Source organism: Equus caballus, chromosome 10 (genome assembly GCF_041296265.1).
Source record: "Equus caballus isolate H_3958 breed thoroughbred chromosome 10, TB-T2T, whole genome shotgun sequence".
Classification (NCBI taxonomy): Eukaryota; Metazoa; Chordata; class Mammalia; order Perissodactyla; family Equidae; genus Equus; species Equus caballus.
In genome coordinates, this window is record NC_091693.1 from 55,827,946 (window position 1) to 55,849,178 (window position 21,233).

The 21,233-nt window shown below is 41.5% G+C and overlaps 1 protein-coding gene across 9 annotated transcripts in view; it reads left to right on the plus strand.

Moving 5' to 3' along the window:
• Positions 1-21,233, plus strand: part of KLHL32 (kelch like family member 32) — a 196,561-nt gene that overhangs the window by 35,811 nt on the left and 139,517 nt on the right. For all 9 annotated transcript variants that reach the window (XR_002810886.2, XR_011422105.1, XM_014734212.3 and 6 more), the window contains exons 2-3: positions 5,485-5,572; positions 13,554-13,734. Coding sequence is in view for 3 of the 9 variants with exons in the window: in XM_014734212.3 (XP_014589698.2) it covers positions 5,550-5,572; positions 13,554-13,734 (204 nt within the window). In the remaining 6 variants the exon portion in view is untranslated. The remainder of the gene's footprint in view (positions 1-5,484; positions 5,573-13,553; positions 13,735-21,233) is intronic.

Sequence of the window (21,233 nt, forward strand, 5' to 3'; positions counted from 1 at the left end):
ACAATATTTTTATTTGTTTATTGGTTGACCACAAAGCTGCAGGCATAAATAGCATTTGTCTTCTCTTAGAATGAATTTGTGTGCAAAGGCAGTTAAAACTGAGTCTTCAGAAGCTTAGCCTTCTGAAAAATTTAGAGGAAAGAGCATTAAATGTCACAAAAATGTGTACATTTGTTAAGAAACCTACGTTTTCTGAGGAGTTCTTGGAGTCACATGTTCCCATAGAAGCAATATTTAAAATTTAAATGGTCGTTAGGTTTTCAGATAAACACATAATAAATGAATATGTTTATCTATGTGTGTTTTTAAAGCAGCAGAGCCCCCTGATTTCCTCAAACAAAATCTTTGTAGGACCCTAAATGAATTTTTGGGGAATCTTTTAACCCCTAGTTGAGTTAGCCTATATAAACCAGGGAATTTGTTATAAGGATCTAGGTTGTTTCATGTACCCCCAGGGGCAGGAATGCATGGAAAAATCCAGAATGTCCTCTTTTTCCATCTCTGGCCTCTGACTTTTTCTCTGTATACCTGCTTCTTTTCTCTGTTTCTTTCCCTGCTGAATTACTTTCTTGGCTTCCTAATCCGCATGGCAGGAAACAGAGCTGAAACTGGGGTGAGGCGAGTGAGGCACTCACCTTAGGTGCAAAATTTAAGGGGACACCAAAAGACTCAGTGGTCAAGATAAATAATATTTTAATGCAATATTTCAAAGTTAATGATGAGCAGAATAGCAAAATTTTAAATAAAGATAGGATTAATATAAAAATAGCCTCCTCCATCATGTCCTGTTTTGTTTTCTTCTTGCAAGTGAGCAGCCCAACTGATCAGGAGACTGTAGTTCCAGTTCCAAATCCCAGAGAAGGGCTCTGATTGGCTCAGCTTGGGTGGGGTCGAGACTCAGACCAATCAGCTAAGGCCCGGTGGTGGGAGGTGCATGATATGAACAGACCATGTGGGAGGCCAGGCAGGAACATTGGCAGGTGTTCACTCTATCAAAGTACCGAGTCTATGGGTGTGAGAAGACTGGTCAGGGCAAGGGGGAACCCTGATACCCTGTCTTTCCTCTCCACCTTAAAGTTTCTCCTTAGACACCACCACTGACCTTACCAACCACTGAAGGGGACAATTGAGCCCATCTGAACAGGGAATTCAATTTCAGCCAGCTGATGAGTTAGGGCCTGTCGTGTGCAAGGCCCAGGAGAAGAGTACTTGGTGCAGTTGGCTAGGGTAATGCCTACTGAGGGAAAGTGGATGCCGTCCCTCAGACAGGAAGATGGAGAGGTGTTTATGTTGGGTAGACGTTGATTGTATGAACTGGTGGTTACCCTTATACAAGGGCCCAAGGTATAGGATGTTGCCTTTTGTTTCTCTGGGAACTCTGGCACCTTTCCAGTAACCTCCAAACTGCAGCCAGAGCGATCATTTTAAAATGCAAATCTCATCATGCAAATCTTTTGCTGTAGAACCTTTAGTGGACTCCCACTCATTTTAGGATAAAGACCAATATTCTTAACATTGCCTATGTGATCTTCCCTCTGGCCTCTAATAGGCCCTTCTTTCTGCCTTAGGACCTTTGCATAGACTGTTGGCTCTGCCCAGGATGCCTCCTAACCATCCCTCCCTATCCTGCCGTTCACCTGGGTAATGCTTATCTTTCAGAGATCAGCTCAGATATCACATCCTCAAGGAAGTCCCATCCCTGACCACACTGGATGGGCCAAGTCCTGTGCTATATTAAAACAATCATAAATTATAAATAATAATTAAAAGCAATAATAATAACAGCTAACACTTAACATGTGACAAGCACTGTCTGAAAATTTCAATTCATTCAATCCTCACAACAAGCCTATGAGGTAGATATTATTATTATTATTTTTTTTTTTGAGGATGATTGGCCTTGAACTAACTGCTGCCACTCCTCCTCTTTTCGCTGAGGAAGACTGGCCCTGAGCTAACATCCATGCCCATCCTCCTCTGCTTTATATGTGGGACGCCTACCACAGCGTGGCATGCCAAGCAGTGCCATGTCCGCACCCAGGATCTGAACCGGCAAACCCCGGGCCGCAGAAGTGGAACGTGTGCACTTAACTGCTGCGCCACCAGACTGGCCTGATATTATTATTTTTAAAATGAGGAAACCGTGCTCAGAGCACCTTGCACTTATCGCAATTATGGGTAAAGACTGAATTATACAAGTGCTGGCAGTGGAGAGGGCTGAAGGGCAGCCTTTTGGTTAGAAGGGAGGAGCTAGGAGCTGTTCTCGAGGCTGTGTTTGCCTAGTAGAGCACGCTATGGTCTGGGCAGTGTGCTTACTTGGGCCGGTTTTCAGAGAGTACCAGTAATGACTGTGAAGGCTAAAATACTTTCAAGCCACCCCTCACTGTCCACCATGGCCCACTATTGACCCTGTGAAGAGGAACTCATGTATTAATGACTGTATCCTGGGACCCACCTCTGGGTCTTGCATAAAGTAGTTCCTCAAGAAATATTTCTTGTATGAATCAGTGAAAAAAATCTCCAAAACTTTGGAGTACTTTTGGTCAAGCTACATCTTAATTCTGCCTTAAGTGCATAGAATGTGATGGCAGGGGTCATTCTCCAGGGGTTTCATTTGATCTGGGTCTAAATGGTGGATGCCCAGGACTTGAGGGATGCAGGTGTGGACCCTGTCCTCTAGAACGGGTGGGTGAAGGGAGCAGATCTCAGACTTTGGGGCTGCTGGTCCCTAAAGTGAGGCAAGGCTGGGGGAGCCTCTGCCCCGAGTGGGAGCAGACAGATCAGTCTCCTGCTCTTTGCGGTGGTGATCACAAAGGCTACTTTGGCAGAGAGGAATGTGTTACCTTTCTAGTTTTAGGACCATGGATGTGAGGGGCTGAGAAGAGTACATTTTGGTACTCATTGGATAATGGGTCTTATGATGCCAGTGGGCTCAGAAAGTTGTAGATGGTCACAGCTGAAAGGGACCTTGAAGATGATCACTCTCAATTCACAGAAAAAGAGCTACCTCATATGCTTCCCACTCCACATAGCACTACCCTTAACGCTTGTGCTAAATGTGATAGTATCTCTACTCGAGTGAGAGCAGCCCTAAGAGCGAGATGCCTGGGGAGCAACTCGAGCCTTTCTTCCTATGGCTCTGCTTCCTCGGTCCCCAGCCAAGCTGGCCCCGCCCTCAGTCCATTTCTGGATTCTGAGGAGGGGAAAGGCAGGAGACTGGCCTGGATCTCCGGCTCGTGGGAAGAGATAAGGGGGCTTGGGTTAGGAAGGAATCCATGTCCCAGACAATGAGACAAGAGGAGGAAAAAGTACAAGGAGCAGGAGGAGAGAGAAGAAGTCTGGCTAGCTGGAGCTTACAAGTGGACACGCTTCTCGTAAGGGAAATTGAAATATAAAATCTGCTTAATAAACTTGAAATATAAAAGCAAATGTGACATACAAAAATAATCATAATCCAATAATACAATTTATGTGAAAATATATAGTAAATAGTAAATCGTAAATAGCAGTAAACCTTTTTCAGGGGTCATTATTCTCTAACTCATTTTAACTTACCTTTAACATGGTGTCCACTTCACTGAACTTTGTAGAATGTAGCAGATTATAATTGGATAATTTCAGAGGAGAGCTAATTTAGTGAGTTGGTTTCCAGGCAATAAGGGAATTTATCTAATGATTTTTAATTATCATGTTTGAAATGTCTGAAGAATATTGAGTTAGATGTGTCCTTTATTCTTGGATTATTTTAACTTTTAGCATTCTTGTTCTTCAATTGCCTGATTGTTGGGAGTGTTTTGAAAACACTAGACATTCAGAAAGATTAAGGTTTTTCTTCACCTCTCTTTAGTAATAAATATTCTTTGTTATTTTAAAGCTCAAGTATCCATCTCTGTTAGTGTTTGTGGTAGGCTGTAAGAGCCTGGCGTTTATAACCTAGATTCTGACGGGAAGAAGCTGTAGCAGTGATAGAGGCTGAGAAAGTCTCTTGGCTAATTAATCAATGTGCCTTGAATTATTTTGAGCCTCTTTACTGCTCAGTCATAATGGATCAGTTGAAAATGATGCTTATTTTTAGCTTTGTCAAAACTTAGATTAGAAATAAAGTATAGATATCCTGTTTTCAATAATTAAAAAAAGGAAAACAAGAAATAAAAATTATAGTTGTATTAAAAGTATTTGAAACAACCTGATGTTCAATAACAATGGAATACTGAAGCAAATTTGATATATGAGTTACTACACAGTTATACCAACTGAGGGTTTATATTCAATATAACAAATACTGTATTTTAGTTAGGTTGGAAATCATAGCTCTCTTTCTTATACAAATCACCAGAAATAGGCACAGTTTAACATATTCCTTTCACAAGTGTTTTCACCCTATTATCACTTTTCAACATAAAATTGAGACAGAAGGAAGCCTGTTTAAGATTGTCCAGATTGGAATTAGTTTTGCCATGAGTGTATTAGAAAATGGGAGTTAGAGTAGCAAGCCCAGTGGCGCAGCAGTAAAGTGTGCACATTCCACTTTGGCAGCCTGGGGTTCACTGGTTCGGATCCCGGGTGAGGACATGGCAGGGCTTGGCAAGCCATGCTGTGGTAGGCATCCCACGTATAAAGTAGAGGAAGATGGGCACGGATGTTAGCTCAGGGCCAGTCTTCCTTAGCAAAAAGAGGAGGATTGGCAGCAGTTAGCTCAGGGCTAATCTTCCTCAAAAAAAAAAAAAAAAAAAAAATGGGAGCTAAGCCTCTAATGAGAGTTATAAAGTGTAGTCATGGACCACATCCCAGACTCTTCAAATAATTTACCTTTCTGTTTAGAGTTGCATTGGTGATTGAAAACACAGGCTAGGAGGAGGCGTGGGGGGTAGGGGGTGGAATTAAATGAGTATATAGTCAAGAAACAATTTCAAGTTTGACAACTTCATCCTGTTATTATTTCCAATTATGTAATCCTACAGCTCCTGTAAAATTCTGTTTTCCGTTTCCTAATTTTCGTCTTCTCTATATGTTATTTTTTAATCTAGTTTTCAGAAGTCTGCTCCTTGAGTAGAAAATCATCTTTCAGTACATACTTAGCCAAGACTACTTGATTAACTTAATTTCACTAATATTCATGTTTGGAAGGAAAGTAAAATAGCTATAAAGAACAAGTCCACTAGTATTTGTAGTTTATTTTATCAAACCTTAATTTTTCCCTTTGGCCATCTGATGTTTTAATTTTCACTAGAACCCTTTGTTTAGCTAACATCGTTCTCAAACACATTTTACTTCTTAGTCCCTGGAGTTCCAATAAGGTGAAAAAACTTAGAAACATTCCAAAACATTGCTTATTAAAAGAGCATTCAGTGGGAGTGTTATATCTTGGCTGTAAAACTCTCCAAGGTGCCTCCTTGGGATTCAAAGGCACTGGACTCGTGAAGGCCCAGAGTGGGCTTTTTGCATTTAGCTCACTGTGCTTTTCTTTCTTGTCTGTTTATTCAGCTGGAATGCTTGCTGATTCCCCTGCAACCTTCTAAGGCGGAAACCCTGAGGATCCCAGCTGGAGAATGCCGTCTGAACGCTGCCTCAGGTCGGCCCTGTGGGATGTGTCCTCGCTTGGTGTAGTGAGCCCTGAAATAGTCACACGGCATGTTCCAGAACCAAGTGCAGAGCAGGGGCTCAACACGTATTTGAAGGAACTAAGCAAACCAGTCAGAGCCTGTGTGAGTTTAGTGTGGTAGCCCAAGGGCTGGCCACTGTGATCTCATTACAGTCACACCTAGATACTTTCATGATTCTTTGAGTGACACTACTTTTTATCTTTTTCTTATTTAGGGTGTTAACCTCCCTCAAACAAAGGGTATACTGCTGTAAAGGTGTATGATTAAAAAAAGAATCAGAAAACTATACAAATGTGTGACTATCATCCACTTTAAAGCAATCACTTTGGGGAGTGTGATGTGTACTCTCAGAAACACTCATAACATTTTCTTTGAATAATTCATTTATTAGTCAGACATTTATTGAACCAAATGCTCTACTTGGTGCAGAGGATCCAGCAGTAACTGTTTTATATAAGCTTCCTGCCCTCACGAAATGTATATTCTATGGGGGAAAGAGACATGAAACAAATCACACCAGTAACAATGCAAATATAATTGTGAAAAGTGCTTTGAAGGAAAAGTACAGGATTGATAGACTGAGGAAATGCCTTCCTGAAGAAGTGCTCTGTCTTCTGAGATCTGGAGGATCGGATGACCTGGAGAAATGCCCCAGGGCAGGAGGCAGTTTGGCATATTCCTGAAACTGAGAAGGTAGTCAGTAAGAAATTGCAGGGCATTCCTTTGAATATTCTGAGTGGAGGTAAGTCTTCATCCTCCTCCAAGAAAACAGTCGAAAGGATCTTCAAAGCAAAGAATAAGAGGGGTGATAAACCTGGGAAATACCTTCTTTTTAAGTAATTGAGAATTAGATGTGTCTATGAAATAATGGACTGGCTTTCTTCCATACTCTGAAGCACTTAGAGATGACTAGTTCCAAAAATGTGCTCAGAAATGGAGGCATCACTAGGGTGGTCTGGGGTCTCTGCACTCCCTAGGTGAATCTTTTGGTCTAGATCAGTGATCCTCAACAGGGGGTGATTTTGCCCTCAGGGCACATTGTGCCATATCTGGCAACAGTTTTGGTTGTCACCAGGGGTGGGGGTGCTATTGGCAGCTAGTGAGTAGAGGCCGGGGATCCTCCTAAGCATCTTACAGTGCGCAGGACAACCCCCCACAGCAAAACAACCACCTCGCCCAGAATGTCAACTTCACTGAGGTCAGAAAGGCTGCTTTAGATCTGATGTCCAGCCAATATAGCACATAGAGACCATGATATCTGTCTGCCACCGCCTCAGCCAAGTAATTTACTTCTGGCTACCAGGATCCATGTGCATTCTTCTCAAAATGATTTTTTACTTCAAATCTGCCATCTCTGCTTTTACTGATCAACTCTGACCCCACTGCCGTCTGTCCTCCATGGCACGATCATCTCTATGATGGTCTTTCCTTCTCTGCTGTGATGCAGAGCCCTCCCTTCCCCACCCTTCAGACTTCCCCTGTGCCCCGTGGAACTGTTGCACCATGACCATGCGCTCTGCTGTATCATCTCCCTCACCCTGGAAGGCTCCGTTCACCTCCTGACTTCACTGAGACCTGTCCTCTTTAAGGCCCCGCTTCTCTGGTAGCCCTCTCACTTGGCGGCATTATTATTTTTCGTGTATTTTAGGGATGGGTAGAGAGATTGTTGTCACCCTGGGACATAGTTTTTCTTTTAGATCATTACTCCTCAAACTGGTTAAGAAACAGCAACAGCAAAAATAGCAACAGAGATGTGCTCTTCTGAAGGTGGTGCTCTTCAACTCCCCCCTCCCCCCTCTCTCCACATTGTCAGGTCATTTCCTCTTGTTCCCTGAGCATTTGGCACCTGGCTTACAGTCTTATTCCTCACCATAAACCCTTTACAACTTCCCAGGGCCCTCAATGTTTGTGTCGAGCATCTGTCCAACTTTGTGGCCTTGGCTCTTCAACCTGCTGGTCTCCAAACACCTTCTCCCTCGACTGAGCATCCACTCCTATGGTCACACCTTGGACCTTGCATCCCCAGGAGTGGCTCTATTTCTAAAACCACTCCACCAACCCCTTTATTCTTACCAAGACCTCCTCTCCCTGGAGCTTGCTGATTTACCTAACTCTACTGGAATTGTACTTTGACCTCAATGCAATGTCTCGTCTACTGGCCCTGCTACTTTCTACCAATCCATCAACCCTTTCTTTCCCTCATTTACCTTCTTATTCAGTTTAAATTTTACCACTCTTTTAAATCCTTAATTTCCCTTGTTCCCTGAATTTTTTATGCATTTGCCTGGCAAACCCCCAACCCAGATGAACCCAGATACCCATGTTTCCATGCCTATATTGTCCACTGGAGATTGGTTCCACTAAATCTTTAGATTCAACAAATCAAAAACTGCCCAGGGTTTTAATATGTGTTTCTGGTCCACTTATTCCCTCCCTCCTCCTACTCAGAGGGGAGTCCTTTCCCCGAAGCTGAGCCCAGCCCTGCGGCTGTGCTTTGAATCCTTTCTTTCTTATCTTCTCAGCAACCTTTGACTGTTGAGTGTCTCTCAACTGTGTTCTGGAGACACAGCTGTGCTTCTGTTACCCTCTCTCTGCAGATGAGCCACAGAACACACCTCTAGCCAAGACCTCTTTCTGAGCTGCAGATTCTGCACCATGCCCTTCTTTGTCCTCAGGGTTCCAGCCATTCACATTCTGTGGGAAGGCCCTGCTCCCTCCTGCCACAGGATCATAGCACTTGTTGATCCTCTGCCTGGAAAACTCCTCCTCCCTTTTATGCCACGGTAACTTGTGCTTATCCTTCAGCCCACAGCTGCAGCATCGCTTCTTCAGGGAGGCCAGATTTTTTGGTTAATGTGTAACTGCCTTGCCAAACTGAACGTTCCACAGGGCTGCTACCAAGTTTGGTTGTTCACCATTTTACCTCCAGTCCCTAGCACAATACCTGGCACAGGATGAATAAATGTTTGTTGAGTGAATGAAGGAAGGAAGGAATGAGACAAAACTATTCACTTATAATTAAGTTCCTTTCTGCATAGTCTTCATTATTTCTTAATCATTCCCTAAGCATATTGTGTCTCCTTTGCTTATTTTGCCCATTGCTATTAATTGCTAGTATTAATTTAAAAGTATTTACTTATAAGGTGTCCTATAAAAAATAAAATTAAATTCCATGATGGGATCTTTTAACAGCCTGTCTGCTTAAAAAAAATCAACGTATTTAATTTGTGTAAAAATATTTTGAGGGGCCAGCCAGGTGGCGCAGTGGTTAAGTGCGCACATTCCACTTTGGCAGCCCAGGGTTCGCCCAGTATGGATCCTGGGTGCCGACATGGCACCACTCAGCAAGCCATGCTGTGGCAGGCATCCCACGTATAAAGTAGAGGAAGATGGGCACGGATGTTAGCTCAGGGCCAGTCTTCCTCAGCAAAAAGAGAAGGATTGGCAGTAGATATTAGCTCAGGGCTAATCTTCCTCAAAAAAATAAAATTTTGTGGGACCAGCCTGGTGGCGTAGCGGTTAAGTTTGTGCACTCTGCTTCAACAGCCTGGGGTTCTGCGGTTCGGATCCAGGGCATGGACATATGCACCACTTGTCGAGCCATGATGTGGCAGGTGTCCCCCATCTAAAATAGAGGAAGATGGGCACAGATGTTAGCAGGGCCAATCTTCCTTAACAAAAAGAGGAGGATTGGCCATGGATGTTAACTCAGGGCTAATCTTCCTCAAAAAAAAAAAAAAAAATTGCCTGTGGAATTGAAGTGTTTAGGGCACTCACTTGACAGTTCCTCAATAGACTGAATTGAGATAATCATGCGTGATTCTAATACTATCATGTTTTTTGTCCAGTCTTTTTTTGTTATTGTGTAGTGTAAGAAATGAGGCACTTTATGTTACTTGACTGTTTTTGATATATAAGTATGTGATACCTTATTGGTGGCCTTACTTGAAAAATACTTGCATATTTTTTGTATATCTGAGTACTGGGTAAACACTGATAGAGAAATTAACTTGGATTCTTAAGTTTGAAATGCAGATGTTTAAAAACCAGACAGCTATTTTGGAATTTACATCTTAAAAACTGACTGGACTCAGTCAAAATTTATTTTATGAAAATGAGACCCAGCGAGGTTTCTGTGATCAAAAATGTTAACTCTACAAACGTAACGTTGAGATTTACATTAAAGCAGTGCTTCCCTGTGGGTGGGGAGCAGCATGTTATGAGCATCATGCTCTGCATTTGATGTTTTAGTTTTTCTAATCAATTCCAGAATGAAAGTTAAAGGCTTAAAGTCACGAGTAGCCCGGTTCCCTGAGACCTCATTTATTTATCTCCTCATTACTGCATGCTGACATATGGCCAATCAAATGGTTGCAAGCTGGCACCACTCAAAAGCATTCTGCTGCTCAGCGTGTCTGGGGCTTCCCATGTCGTACCTGGCAGAGGCTGGACCCTGTGAGATACAGGAGCAGCCATGTTCATCGGCAGCCTGGTGGGGGTACCTGAAGCCCTTGTAGAGTTCAGGTGGAAAGAAATGAGGGACATGTCCCCCTGGGAACTTGTAGACTGTCTATTAGAATCATAGTGCGAAACATATGTATAATTAAAAATTTTCAAGTAGACATGTTTTTTTAAAAAAGTAAACAGGTGAAATGATTTTTAGCAATTTTTTTTTTGAGGAAGATTAGTCCTGAGCTAACTGCTGCCAATCCTCTTTTTGCTGATGAAGACTGGCCCTGAGCTAACATCCATGCCCATCTTCCTCTACTTTATATGTGGGATGCCTACCACCTTCCAGCTGTGTTCTGTGGCCACACAGGCCTTAACATTTAGAGGGTTGAGGTCTTTTGCAGATTTATGTCTGAGAGTTGATTGGGAAGTTACTTACAGAATGCCATAATGACTTGTTGATTAATAGACTTTTATTTCTTGCCAAATGTTGGAGTATTTGTTTCTGCTTTTAAGGATTCCTAACATATTGGTTCCAAAATATTTGGAATCTTGTGCCAAGAGTTACCTTAAACATTGAGCATGTTGTTTTCTTTAAGCTTGAATATTTCAAGCCCAACTGAATGATCCTGTGAAATTGTGCAGCATCACAATTGTTTCAGAGCTGAACCCTTTATTCTTTGCCAAATTTCCGTTTACAGCTGCTCTTTCCCTGGCTGTCAGTAGATATCTGAAATGCAAATAGTGATTCAGTCTTAATAAAGAGGACATGAATTGTGGCACTGTATTTGGAAAATGAGTAAGGAAACATTATAAGGCAATTATTTTAATCTGTTCCACTACAAATGAAATTTCAAAATACATTTATTTAGCATTTCAGGTGATATTAAAATGGAGAAAAGTTATGGGAGTTTCAAATAAATTTTCTAAGGTCATAATAATTAAAATCTGCTTTCTACTCAAAAACTTAGTCACAGTGCAAAGATAAATGTTTTTGAAACATGATTTGAAACGTTTGTCACTATTCACTTTCTGTTAATGTATATTATTTTTAAAAGGCACTTTGATTTTCAGATTAACTGTGTGCAATGTAAATATAAAATTAGTATGGACTTTGTGATTTTTCTTCCCTCAAGCATAGATTTTTGAAATCTTCTTTACAGATTACCATTTTATTTTGTTTTGTTTTGGTTTTTATTTTTGAGGAAGATTAGCCCTGAGCCAACATCCACCACCAATCCTCCTCTTTTTGCTGAGGAAGGTTGGTCCTGAGCGAACGTCTGTGCCCATCTCCGTCTATTTTATATGTGGGACACCTGCCACAGTATAGCTTGATAAGCGATGCATAGGTCTGCGCCTGGGATCCGAACCGGTAAACCCCAGGCTGCCAAAGCGGAGTGTGTGAGCCTAACCACTATGCACTGGGCAGGCCCCTTGGGTGTTTTTTTTAAGCAGGAGGATGAATTATATCACTGTGTTCTTGGTGCTAGGTTCTCAAAATGCCTACTCTTGAAACTTTGGTTTTCTTATCTGTGAAATAAAGATAATAACAGTACCTGCCTCATGGGGTTGTTATGAAGATTAAATGAGTTAGTAATTGTAAAACACTAAGCGTAATTCATGGAATGTAGTAACAGCTGTGTCTTTATGTAATATATGAAAATGTCATTCTTTTAGGAAAGATTTTTCAAAGGCTATCCTAAAGCTTACTTAGCTGATACAGTATTTCTATTACTATTCTGTTCCCTCATTTCTTTGATTCAGCCATGCTAATTAATCTCCATTCTAGGCTGAGCATAGAAATTTGTATAAAAAACTTATTTATGCTTCTGGATATGGTTTTCAATGACTGATTTTAAAAGCCTGCCTATAGCTAGAGCCAGTAGATGAATATTCGATGACAGTAACCATTTCAAAACTCACTGCCGCATTTCAGCTGAAAATAATCCTCCCACCTTCCCACGAGAACTTCCTGTATCATCACCTCCTGTCAAGGTTTTTTTTCTTTCAATAGTTCTGACATTTCCGAGGCTCCCCAGTCAAAAGTGTCCAATAAAGCTCCCTGGCTGCACTCTGGCAATTCACAGGAAGCATTTGGTTCATGTTAAGGTGGTGATTGTGCTGAACTGTAATTTACCAGCCGACTGGCATGACAGGCTGGGCAGAGCCCTGTCGAAAAACTCCGCCATGCAGGCTAGGCTGGTGGCAACGCTCTGGCTGCCCTGGGCGGCTCTTTCACACTCAGAGGGAGGGACTGGATGTAGGAGTTGTCAGGATGGGAGGGACTGTGCTCAGTCATCCCTATGGTATCTTTACTCATCTTCGAGAAGAGTCCACAAGCCAGAAATGCAGCTGGGATGGCCCTTGTCCTCATTCTGGGAGTCACGTAGGACTGGTGCAGCTCGCTTGTCTTAGTCCAGTGCTGGTTTTGAGATTTTAGAGCCCTGGGGAGATTTTTATATATCTGAGCTGGAATTGTTCAGGGTTGTCTACAAATTAGTTAGCATTTTGTGTTTCTGGCATTGCTGCTGCATTATTTTAGGAAGATCTAGGGTTTCACGTAGGAGTTTTGAAAAGACACGGGATGAATATTTTAGGAAGGGGTAGGGAGTGAAGGGGTAAGTTTCACACTGGATAAGTTTAGCAGTTTCACAAAACAGAACAGAAAATAAAATTGCATAGTCATTCATAAGTCTAGTACAGTGATCACACAGACATTGCAGGCTAATAAAATAGATATATTTTACTTTCAGCCTTAAATGTTTTTCATTTACAGTGGCATTTCTTTTGATGTTCTCCTTGTGGTGCATAATTTCCGAAGTTTAATAATAGGCTGCTCTGGTTTAATTAATTGCCTTTTACATGGGATGGTCACCAGCAGTCCTTTTTTCCCTAACCAATATTTGCTCAGTGTTGTCTTATTTATTAATGGAGTATTGTGTCCTGAGGGGAAGCTTGGTGACTTCCTGAAACTCTGGTGAGTTCTGCAGGCCCAGTGGACTCTGCTACATCAGGCATGGCTGTGCTCGTGTTCTGAGTGTGTGCTAAGCCCACATAGGTGGTACAAAGCTGGAGAAGGAATTAGGCAGTCAGAGGTGGGGTCACAGAGTGGAGAGAGTCATACACACATGTAGACACATCCAGACACACACCAGAGAAAGCTCTGCACTCAGAGATAGATACATACTGAGGGGACAGAGGCCCAGTTGCAGAGGCTCGCAGACCCACAGACATGGGACAATACACAGACACAGATGGACGCACATGTGAACACAAATTCAGAAAGACAGGCACTAGTAGGAAAGAGTAAGAGACTCTGCAGGGGTGAGGAAAAGAGAGAATTAGAGGAAAGGACAGGAAGAAAACAGGGGACGAAGAAGGTCGCCCTTCTATAGTGTGCTGGGACGTGCGTTCCCTAAGTTGGTGTTGAAGGAGTGGGGAGCGTGGGGCAGCGAGGGCTGGTCAGAGGAAGAGTGTTGACTTGCTTGCTCTCCTTTGTAGTATTCAAGAAATGCTGACAGGCCAGAGGCTCTGCCACTCGGAATCTCACAATGACAGTGTCCTGGCCGCGCTGAATCAGCAGAGAAGTGACGGCATCCTCTGCGATGTCACCCTGATTGCTGAGGAACAGAAATTCCACGCTCACAAGGCAGTCCTAGCAGCATGTAGCGACTATTTCCGGGTGAGTCAAGGTAGTTTGTTTGTTTCTCTTAAGGTATCAAAAACAGAGGATGACAGTGTTTCCTGAAGTGCCACACAACCATCAGACAATTAAATCGTGGTCCCTAGGGTTATGAATGTTGGGGCCCTTTTCTGGCCAGACTGAGATTGGGGCCCTGTCGGGATCTTCCCTGGGCTGGACACCTGACTGTCCCTCCAGTGAGCAGATGTCTCCTTTGCATCTGAGCCAAGGGGCATTTGACGCTTTATCACCAGAAGAAAGTGTGACATTGTAGTGCTCCGTAATGGGGGTGCGGGCTTGGGGCACCGATGTTTCTGGATTCCAGATCAGAAGGACAATCTGTAAAGCAACTTGCTAAAATAAGAAAAGTCCCTAAATATATGTAGTGTTTCTGACTTTTTATTTTCTCTGCATATTCTGGTCTTAGTGCTTTCCAACTCTTTGCTCCAGAGACAGAGAGGCGATTGGCCTAAAAGACCTTTATGGTTGACATGTGAGTGTCCATGTGGCTGGTGAAGAGTGTTGTCTTGTTGGGTTGAATTTTGGAGTGTGATTTCCAGTGACTAATGATATCTGGTGATGTGTTTGTTATTTTTTTGAAGGTGAAAGTGTACGGTATGATTATAGCTAATTATATGCCATTTATTTAGTATTTCCTATAACTCAGGTGGTAGACAAAGGACTTTATATGGCTATCTCATTTGATCCTCACAACAATCCATTTTATAAACAAATACACATACTATAAAAATTACCATTTTACGTGTAAGGAAGTTGAATCTCCGAGATTAAGTAATTTGAGGTAACTCAGAGGGTTAGTAATAAGTTGCATGGTTGCGTAGTGGCAGATCTAGAATTGAAATCTACATCTAACTCTTAACCAGCATGCTATTCTACCTCTCATGTGGGTATGAGAAAGGAAATCTTGACCATTATTAACAAGAATATTTTGAAATATTAATTTCTGAATATACGTTATTTATTATTTAATTTAAATTTCAGTGTTATTTCAGTTAACCAATGATTAGGTAATGATTTTGAAACATAGCACATAATCTCTATATAAATGAGAATATAAATTTAATTGCGAATTTTTAAATTCCCTTACCAAAGTCTCAAAATGTTACAAAAACCACCTTAGACCCATGGTTAATTTATTGGTTTGATTTGTGTATTTCCAATAATAATCTTGTTTTTGGTGTTTAAGAGACAGTATCAGCTGCACTCAATTGCTAACTAGCAGCAGAAAGAATTTTCAAAGATGCCAAATCATAAAAGAAATTTTAAATGTGATGAAACCTAGTAATGTAGAGGATAAAGAGGTAATTACTTAAAATGTCTATCTGGAATAAAAAGTAGGGACTTCATTCTAGACTATGGAAATGAAGCAGAATATCTGAAAAGTGATCTTTTTGTTCTATTAACATAATCATACATTTTATACACTTTCACATTGTCAGGCATTAATCTTCCAGAAAGATAATATTATTTAGAGGGCTTTTCAAACAACATACTTTGAGTTGTTACATATAACACATGCACATTATATAATACGAGTTTCGTCTTCCTATAGATCATAAAAGGCCCTCTTGGTGCTTAGCTTTTCTCCTCTTAGGCCTCTGCCAGTTGGGTTTTGAATTTATTTTGGGGAAATTCTTTGATTTTGTGCATGTGTGTCTGTGTGAGAGAGAATGCACGAATGAGTGCACGCGTGTGAGCACGAGAGGGTGTTTCGCTTGGCATTTAACAGTGTTTGCTGCTACTCCCAGGTTTTCATCTCTTCCACCATAATGCCCCTCATACTCTGATAGGTTATGCACAGAGAGTGCCTCCTTTATAATATCTGTGTCAAAAAGCCTATGAAGAAAACTTTATTATTCCTATTTGCAGATAAGGAAACTAAAGTGCATTATGTTTAAATAACAGTCCCAAGGACTGCCAGATATTAAGTAGAAGAGCTGGTTTTCCCGCATCAGAGCATCTGTCTCCTTGAGTACAAGTTGTGCTTTTGCCACTTAACCATGTGCCCTGTTGGATTCATACACAGTTCCTTCAATCTCATGAGCTGCTTGTGCAATGAAAATTAAGCGACTTGTGCATGGATTGTTCAGCTAGAGAAACCAAGACAAAGTGGGAACAGTTGGCACTTAACTCTTTTCTAGGCACTGTGCTAAGTGCTGGAGTTACAACATTTAACCAGACGTAGATTGAACCCTGTGGAACTTGTAATATAGATGTTATACTGGAAGTAGTTTTTGCCTTGTACCATGTATCTTTTGTTAGCTTTTTTTGCATAACAAACCACCCTAAAACTTAGAAGCTGGGTAGTTCCTCTGGTCTGCCAGTTCTGCTGATCTCTGCTGGATTCATTCTCACATCAGCAGTTACCTGGAGAGTTGGCTGGAGGCTGAATGATCCAAATTGGCCTTGTTCAATGACTGGTGATTGGTAGGCTCTTGGCTGGGGTGGTAGGGGATACTGGGCTTGTATTTCTCGCAAACAGGCTAGCCTGGGCTTTTTCACGTGACAGCTAACTTCTGAAAACAGCAGGAGGGCAAGTCTCAATGCAGAGGTGCTTTTCAACTTCTGTTTGTGTCATGTTTACTATTGTCCCATTGGTCAACGAAGTCACATGGCCAAGTCTAGAGTCAGTGCAGGAGGGTATACCAAAGGGCATAGGGGCAGGAAGGGGAAGAATTTGTTGCCACTTTTGCAACCTACCACTATCAAAAGCTGACAAGATTTTGAGATTTTACCCTACTTGCAAGCCAACAAGTTTGCCTACTATAGTTCCGTAGATGCTAGTAGAAGACATGAGACTCTTAAGTCAGAGACAAAGGGCGACATATTACTCATAGCAACAGCTGTATCTGAGTCTTAGCTTATTTGCACCTCTTCCCTGAGCCCCAGTTCCTACAGGATAACATCAAGAGGGCCAGGTAGCGTTACTGTGCACAAAGTGAGTTGTATTATAGGAGAGGATCACTGAACTCAGGGAGCCCAAATCTTTTATAATGCGTAGGAAACATGTCTGTCCTTTGCTCTGGAGGGAAAAGTAAGCATGCTCTGGACAGTAAGCATGTCTGTCCTTTACTCTGCAAAGAGATACTGTATCTTCAAGGATTGTAAGCAAACTACACTTTGCGCTGAAGGGAGATACTACTGTGTCATCTGAGACTGTTTGCCATGGAAACATCCTTGAAAAGAGAGTTCAGAAAAAAGGACGGTCAGTGCCTCACTCACAATACATGCAGACATGCTAGAGACCCATGGAGATTGTCTCCCAACAACCGTATGCCCTGAACTAGAACTATGCTTATCTTTCTTGTGTCTTATGCGCTACCACACTGAAACACCTGGAAACAATCCTGTCTCAGTAATTTCTGTATCACTCACACTTATAATGTTGCCTTAGGCTTAGTAAGTACTCAGTAAATATTTATTAAGTGAATGAAGAAATGTTTTCTAATTGTCATAGAATTCCGTGAATGCTTCAGTTCTTAATATCCTCCATATACAAATATGCAGATTATCCATGGATTTTTCTTTCTAGCGTGATCTGTTCAGATTAATTAAGTACTTTGATGTAAATAGATTTTTATGCTCTGTGTGAAGCTATCTGGCAGGTTATTTTGAAGCTGAAGTCATTGTTCTGTTGCAGGAGTGAGGAGAAGGCTCCAGTGTTGATGTAAGCTCTTGCTTTACATTGATCTGAGAGTTGGTTTCAGCTTTTCTTGCTTAAACTATGAATAATGAGCAGATGAGCACAGAGTACTGTGACTTCCTGTGATCATCAACGTTTTAAAAGAAAGGATGAGAACGCATTCTTCAGCCAACTAGTAATAATTTTTTAAAAATTAAAATTAGGCTTAATATTGGTGATGTGGGCACAGCGTAGCAATAGTCAAATGCTGTAACTGAGTCAGACCACTTTTACAAGAGTGTAAAGCAGTGGTGGAAGGAAGAAAGGCAAGAGCTTAGGAGTCAGATTTGAGTTTGAATACAGTGGCAGGGACTCTCTCTGTCTATCTTTGTTTCCCACAGTCCCTGACAAATAGTAGGTACTATTCTAAATATTATTTTTGGGTTATTCACTCTCTTCACTATCTATTGGTTGGGCATAGGCAAGTCATCTTGCTTCTATGATCCTATGATTTTTCTTTCTTTTTTTCTTTTGTGAGGAAGATTGGCCCTGAGCTAACACCTGTTGCCAACCCTCCTCTTTTTGCTTGAGGAAGATTGTCACTGAGCTAACGTCTGTGCCAATCTTCCTCTATTTTGTAAGTGGGATGCTGCCACAGCATGGCTTGATGAGTGGTGTGCAGGTCCACGCCTGCGATCCAAACCCACAAATCCTGGGCCACTGAAGCAGAGCATGCTAAGTTAACCACTACACCACTGGGCCAGCCCCAAGAAGACAGTTTTAATCTTTAGGCTCACCTGGTTGCACACTCACTCACCTTTTGATGTGACAGAATAACTTTTTGGTTCCATCCTTTCCCATCACTTCATCTTCTGAATCGTATCCCTCCTTCTTTCTTGCTTAGAACTTTCTAGTAGCCATCTAATTTTTCTCCTCCTCTGGTCGTCCCTTTGCAAATCATTGCTCAGATGACTGCAGTGATTAACTTTCACTCCCCTGCTCAGGTCCTCCAGAGCTCCTCACTGCATGTCTGCCAGACTCCCCAGTGCCTTCGTGCTGTGTCATCATCATTCATCCTCGTCTTTGTTCTCCCATCTGTTCATTTGATGTTGCAGCCATACTGTTCTCCAAACCCACTCTCTTCCACCTGAGGGCCTTTCCACTTCTCAGCCTTGCTAATGACAATCCTTCCACCTTAACCTCACCTCACCTCTTAGTCTACCCTGTCCATCTTCCAAGGTTTATTACAACCAACAAATGTAAAGTCCTTCGCAAAGAGTTATCCTGTCCATCCTCTGCCACTTCCCTAAATTCCTATGCAAGGTCCCCCTTTTCTGAAACATTAAAACTGTATCTTGTCTCCCTCAAGGAAGTAAAGATCAGTAGAATGAAAGGACAGCCTACAAAATGAAAAAAATAATTGCAAACCATCTATCTGATAAGGGGTTAGTAACCAAAATATACAAGGAACTCATACAACTCGAAACCAAAAAAACAAATACTAAGATTAAAAAATGCGCAAAAGATCAGACTAGACATTTTTCCAAAGAAGATATACAAATGGCCAACAGACTCATAACCAACAACAACAGGTTCATAAGCATGAACAGGTACATGTTCAGCATCACTAATCATCATGGAAATGCAAATCAAAACCACAATGAGAGGAATTGGCCTGGTGGCGTAGTGTTTAAGTTCGTGTGTTCTACTTCGGCAGCCCAGAGTTTACTAGTTTGGATCCCAGGCACGGACCTGCATACCCCTCATCAAGCCGGGCTGTGGTAGCATCTCACATACAAATAGAAGAAGATTGGCACAGACGTCAGCTCAGGGACAGTCTTCCTCAAGCAAAAAGAGAAAGATTGGCAACAGACGTTAGCTCAGGGCCAATCTTCCATGCCAAAAAAATAAAAAACAAAATAACACCCAAAAAACACAATGAGATATGATCTCACACCTATCAAAATGGCTGTTACCAAGACAAGAGATAAAAAGTGTTGGCGAGGATGCAGAGAAAAGAGAACACTTATACACTCTTAGTGGGAATGTAGCTTGATGCAGCCACTATGAAAAACAGTATGGAAGTTCCTCAAAAAATTAAAAATAGAAATACCATATGATCCAGCAGTCCCACATCTGGGTATATATCGAAAGAAAATGAAATCAGGATCTTGAAGAGATATCTGCATGCTTATGTTCACTGCAGCATTATTCATAATAGCCAAGATACAGAAACAATCTAAGTGTCCATCCATGAATAAATTGATAAGGAAGATGTGGTGGGGGGGGGTGTGTGTGTGTGTTTGTGTGTGTGTGTGTGTGTGTGTGTGTGTGTGTGTGTAATGGGATATTATTTACCCATGAGAAAGAAGAAAATCTTGCCATTTGTAACAACATGGATGAACCATGAGAGCATCACGGTAAGTAAAATAAGTCAGACAGAGGAAAGACAAATATTATATGATCGCAGAGAAACAGAGAGTAGAATGGTGGTTGCTAGGGGCTGAGGAGTGGGTGAAGTGGGGAGATGCTGGCAAAGGGTACAAACTTCCACTTATACGATAAATAAGTTCTGGGGATCTAATGTATAGCATGGTGACTGTAGTTAGCAATACTATATTGTACACTTGAGAGTTCCTAAAAGAGTAGATCTTAAAAGTTCTTACCACACACCCACACAAGAAAAGGTAACTATGTGAGGTGATGGATGTGTTAACTAACCTAGTTGTGGCAATCATTTTGCAATATATACATGTGTCAAATCATCACATTGTACACTTTAAACTTACACAATGTTATATGTCAGTTATATCTCAGTAAGGCTGGAAAAAAATTTTTTTAAAAAGGAATTAAAGATTCTGTATCATGTATTGGAGCTCCTTTCACCACTAACTTCTCTGAGAGGGTCTGTGACTAGCTGAGAACTAATGAAGTCCATCCAAGTGCTACTGAACAAAGTTGAAGGAGGAAGTGTTGAACCAGAGGCAGCAGGAGAAATTAGGGGTCTTATGATCTAGAACGTATGTGTGACAGAGATGGGGACGAGTCAGCCTCTTACCATTCTCCGTATGGCAGCCCCTCTGACTGTAGGGACACAAAAGTTGCAGAGCCCCGTGTGGGCAGCCCTGGGCTGTGGGCCACCCTGTAGCTTCTGGAGTTTGTTTAACGTTTGCTATTTCCAGCTTAAATCCCCGGGAACGCCTACACTTTCTGGCCAAGGGAGCAGATGTCTTGACTGTCTACCATATCTTCACATATGTGATGGTAAAGTGATTCAAATATGACATTTTGGAAAGTTAAATATTTGAGCATCATTTTCCATTAGAGCCCAACTGTGCTCTGCCTGTGTAATTTTTAGTTTTGAGAGAAGAGGATAAAGCCCATGAAGAAAAAAAATCAATGTTCCATGAATTTTTATAATCATACTCGCCAGTGACTATTTGATTAAAATGGCATAAAAGGCTATTAAATGAGTATATAATTAGAAATAAATGTGTTTTTTGCATTTAATAAGTGTTGGTTACATACCTACTATTTTCTAGACACAGAATGACTTCCTATCATGATCTGGTTGGAGATACAGACAAGCCCACAAATAACTACAGTATAATGTAATAGTATTAGGGGTTTGGGGGTGGTGTTTTGGGGCTTGAACTTCGTTTTTATCCCTCTTCCTCTCTCTGACATTCTCAACCAATAACTACCATTAACTGAGTATTTATTGTGCTAGAGGCACTTATTCTAAGTGCTTTATGTATATCAACTTTTTTTATCCTCTAAGAAATCAGTAAGCTGGGTATTATTATTCTCATCATCATCATTATCATCTCCATTTAAAAAAAAGAAAAGGAGGCTA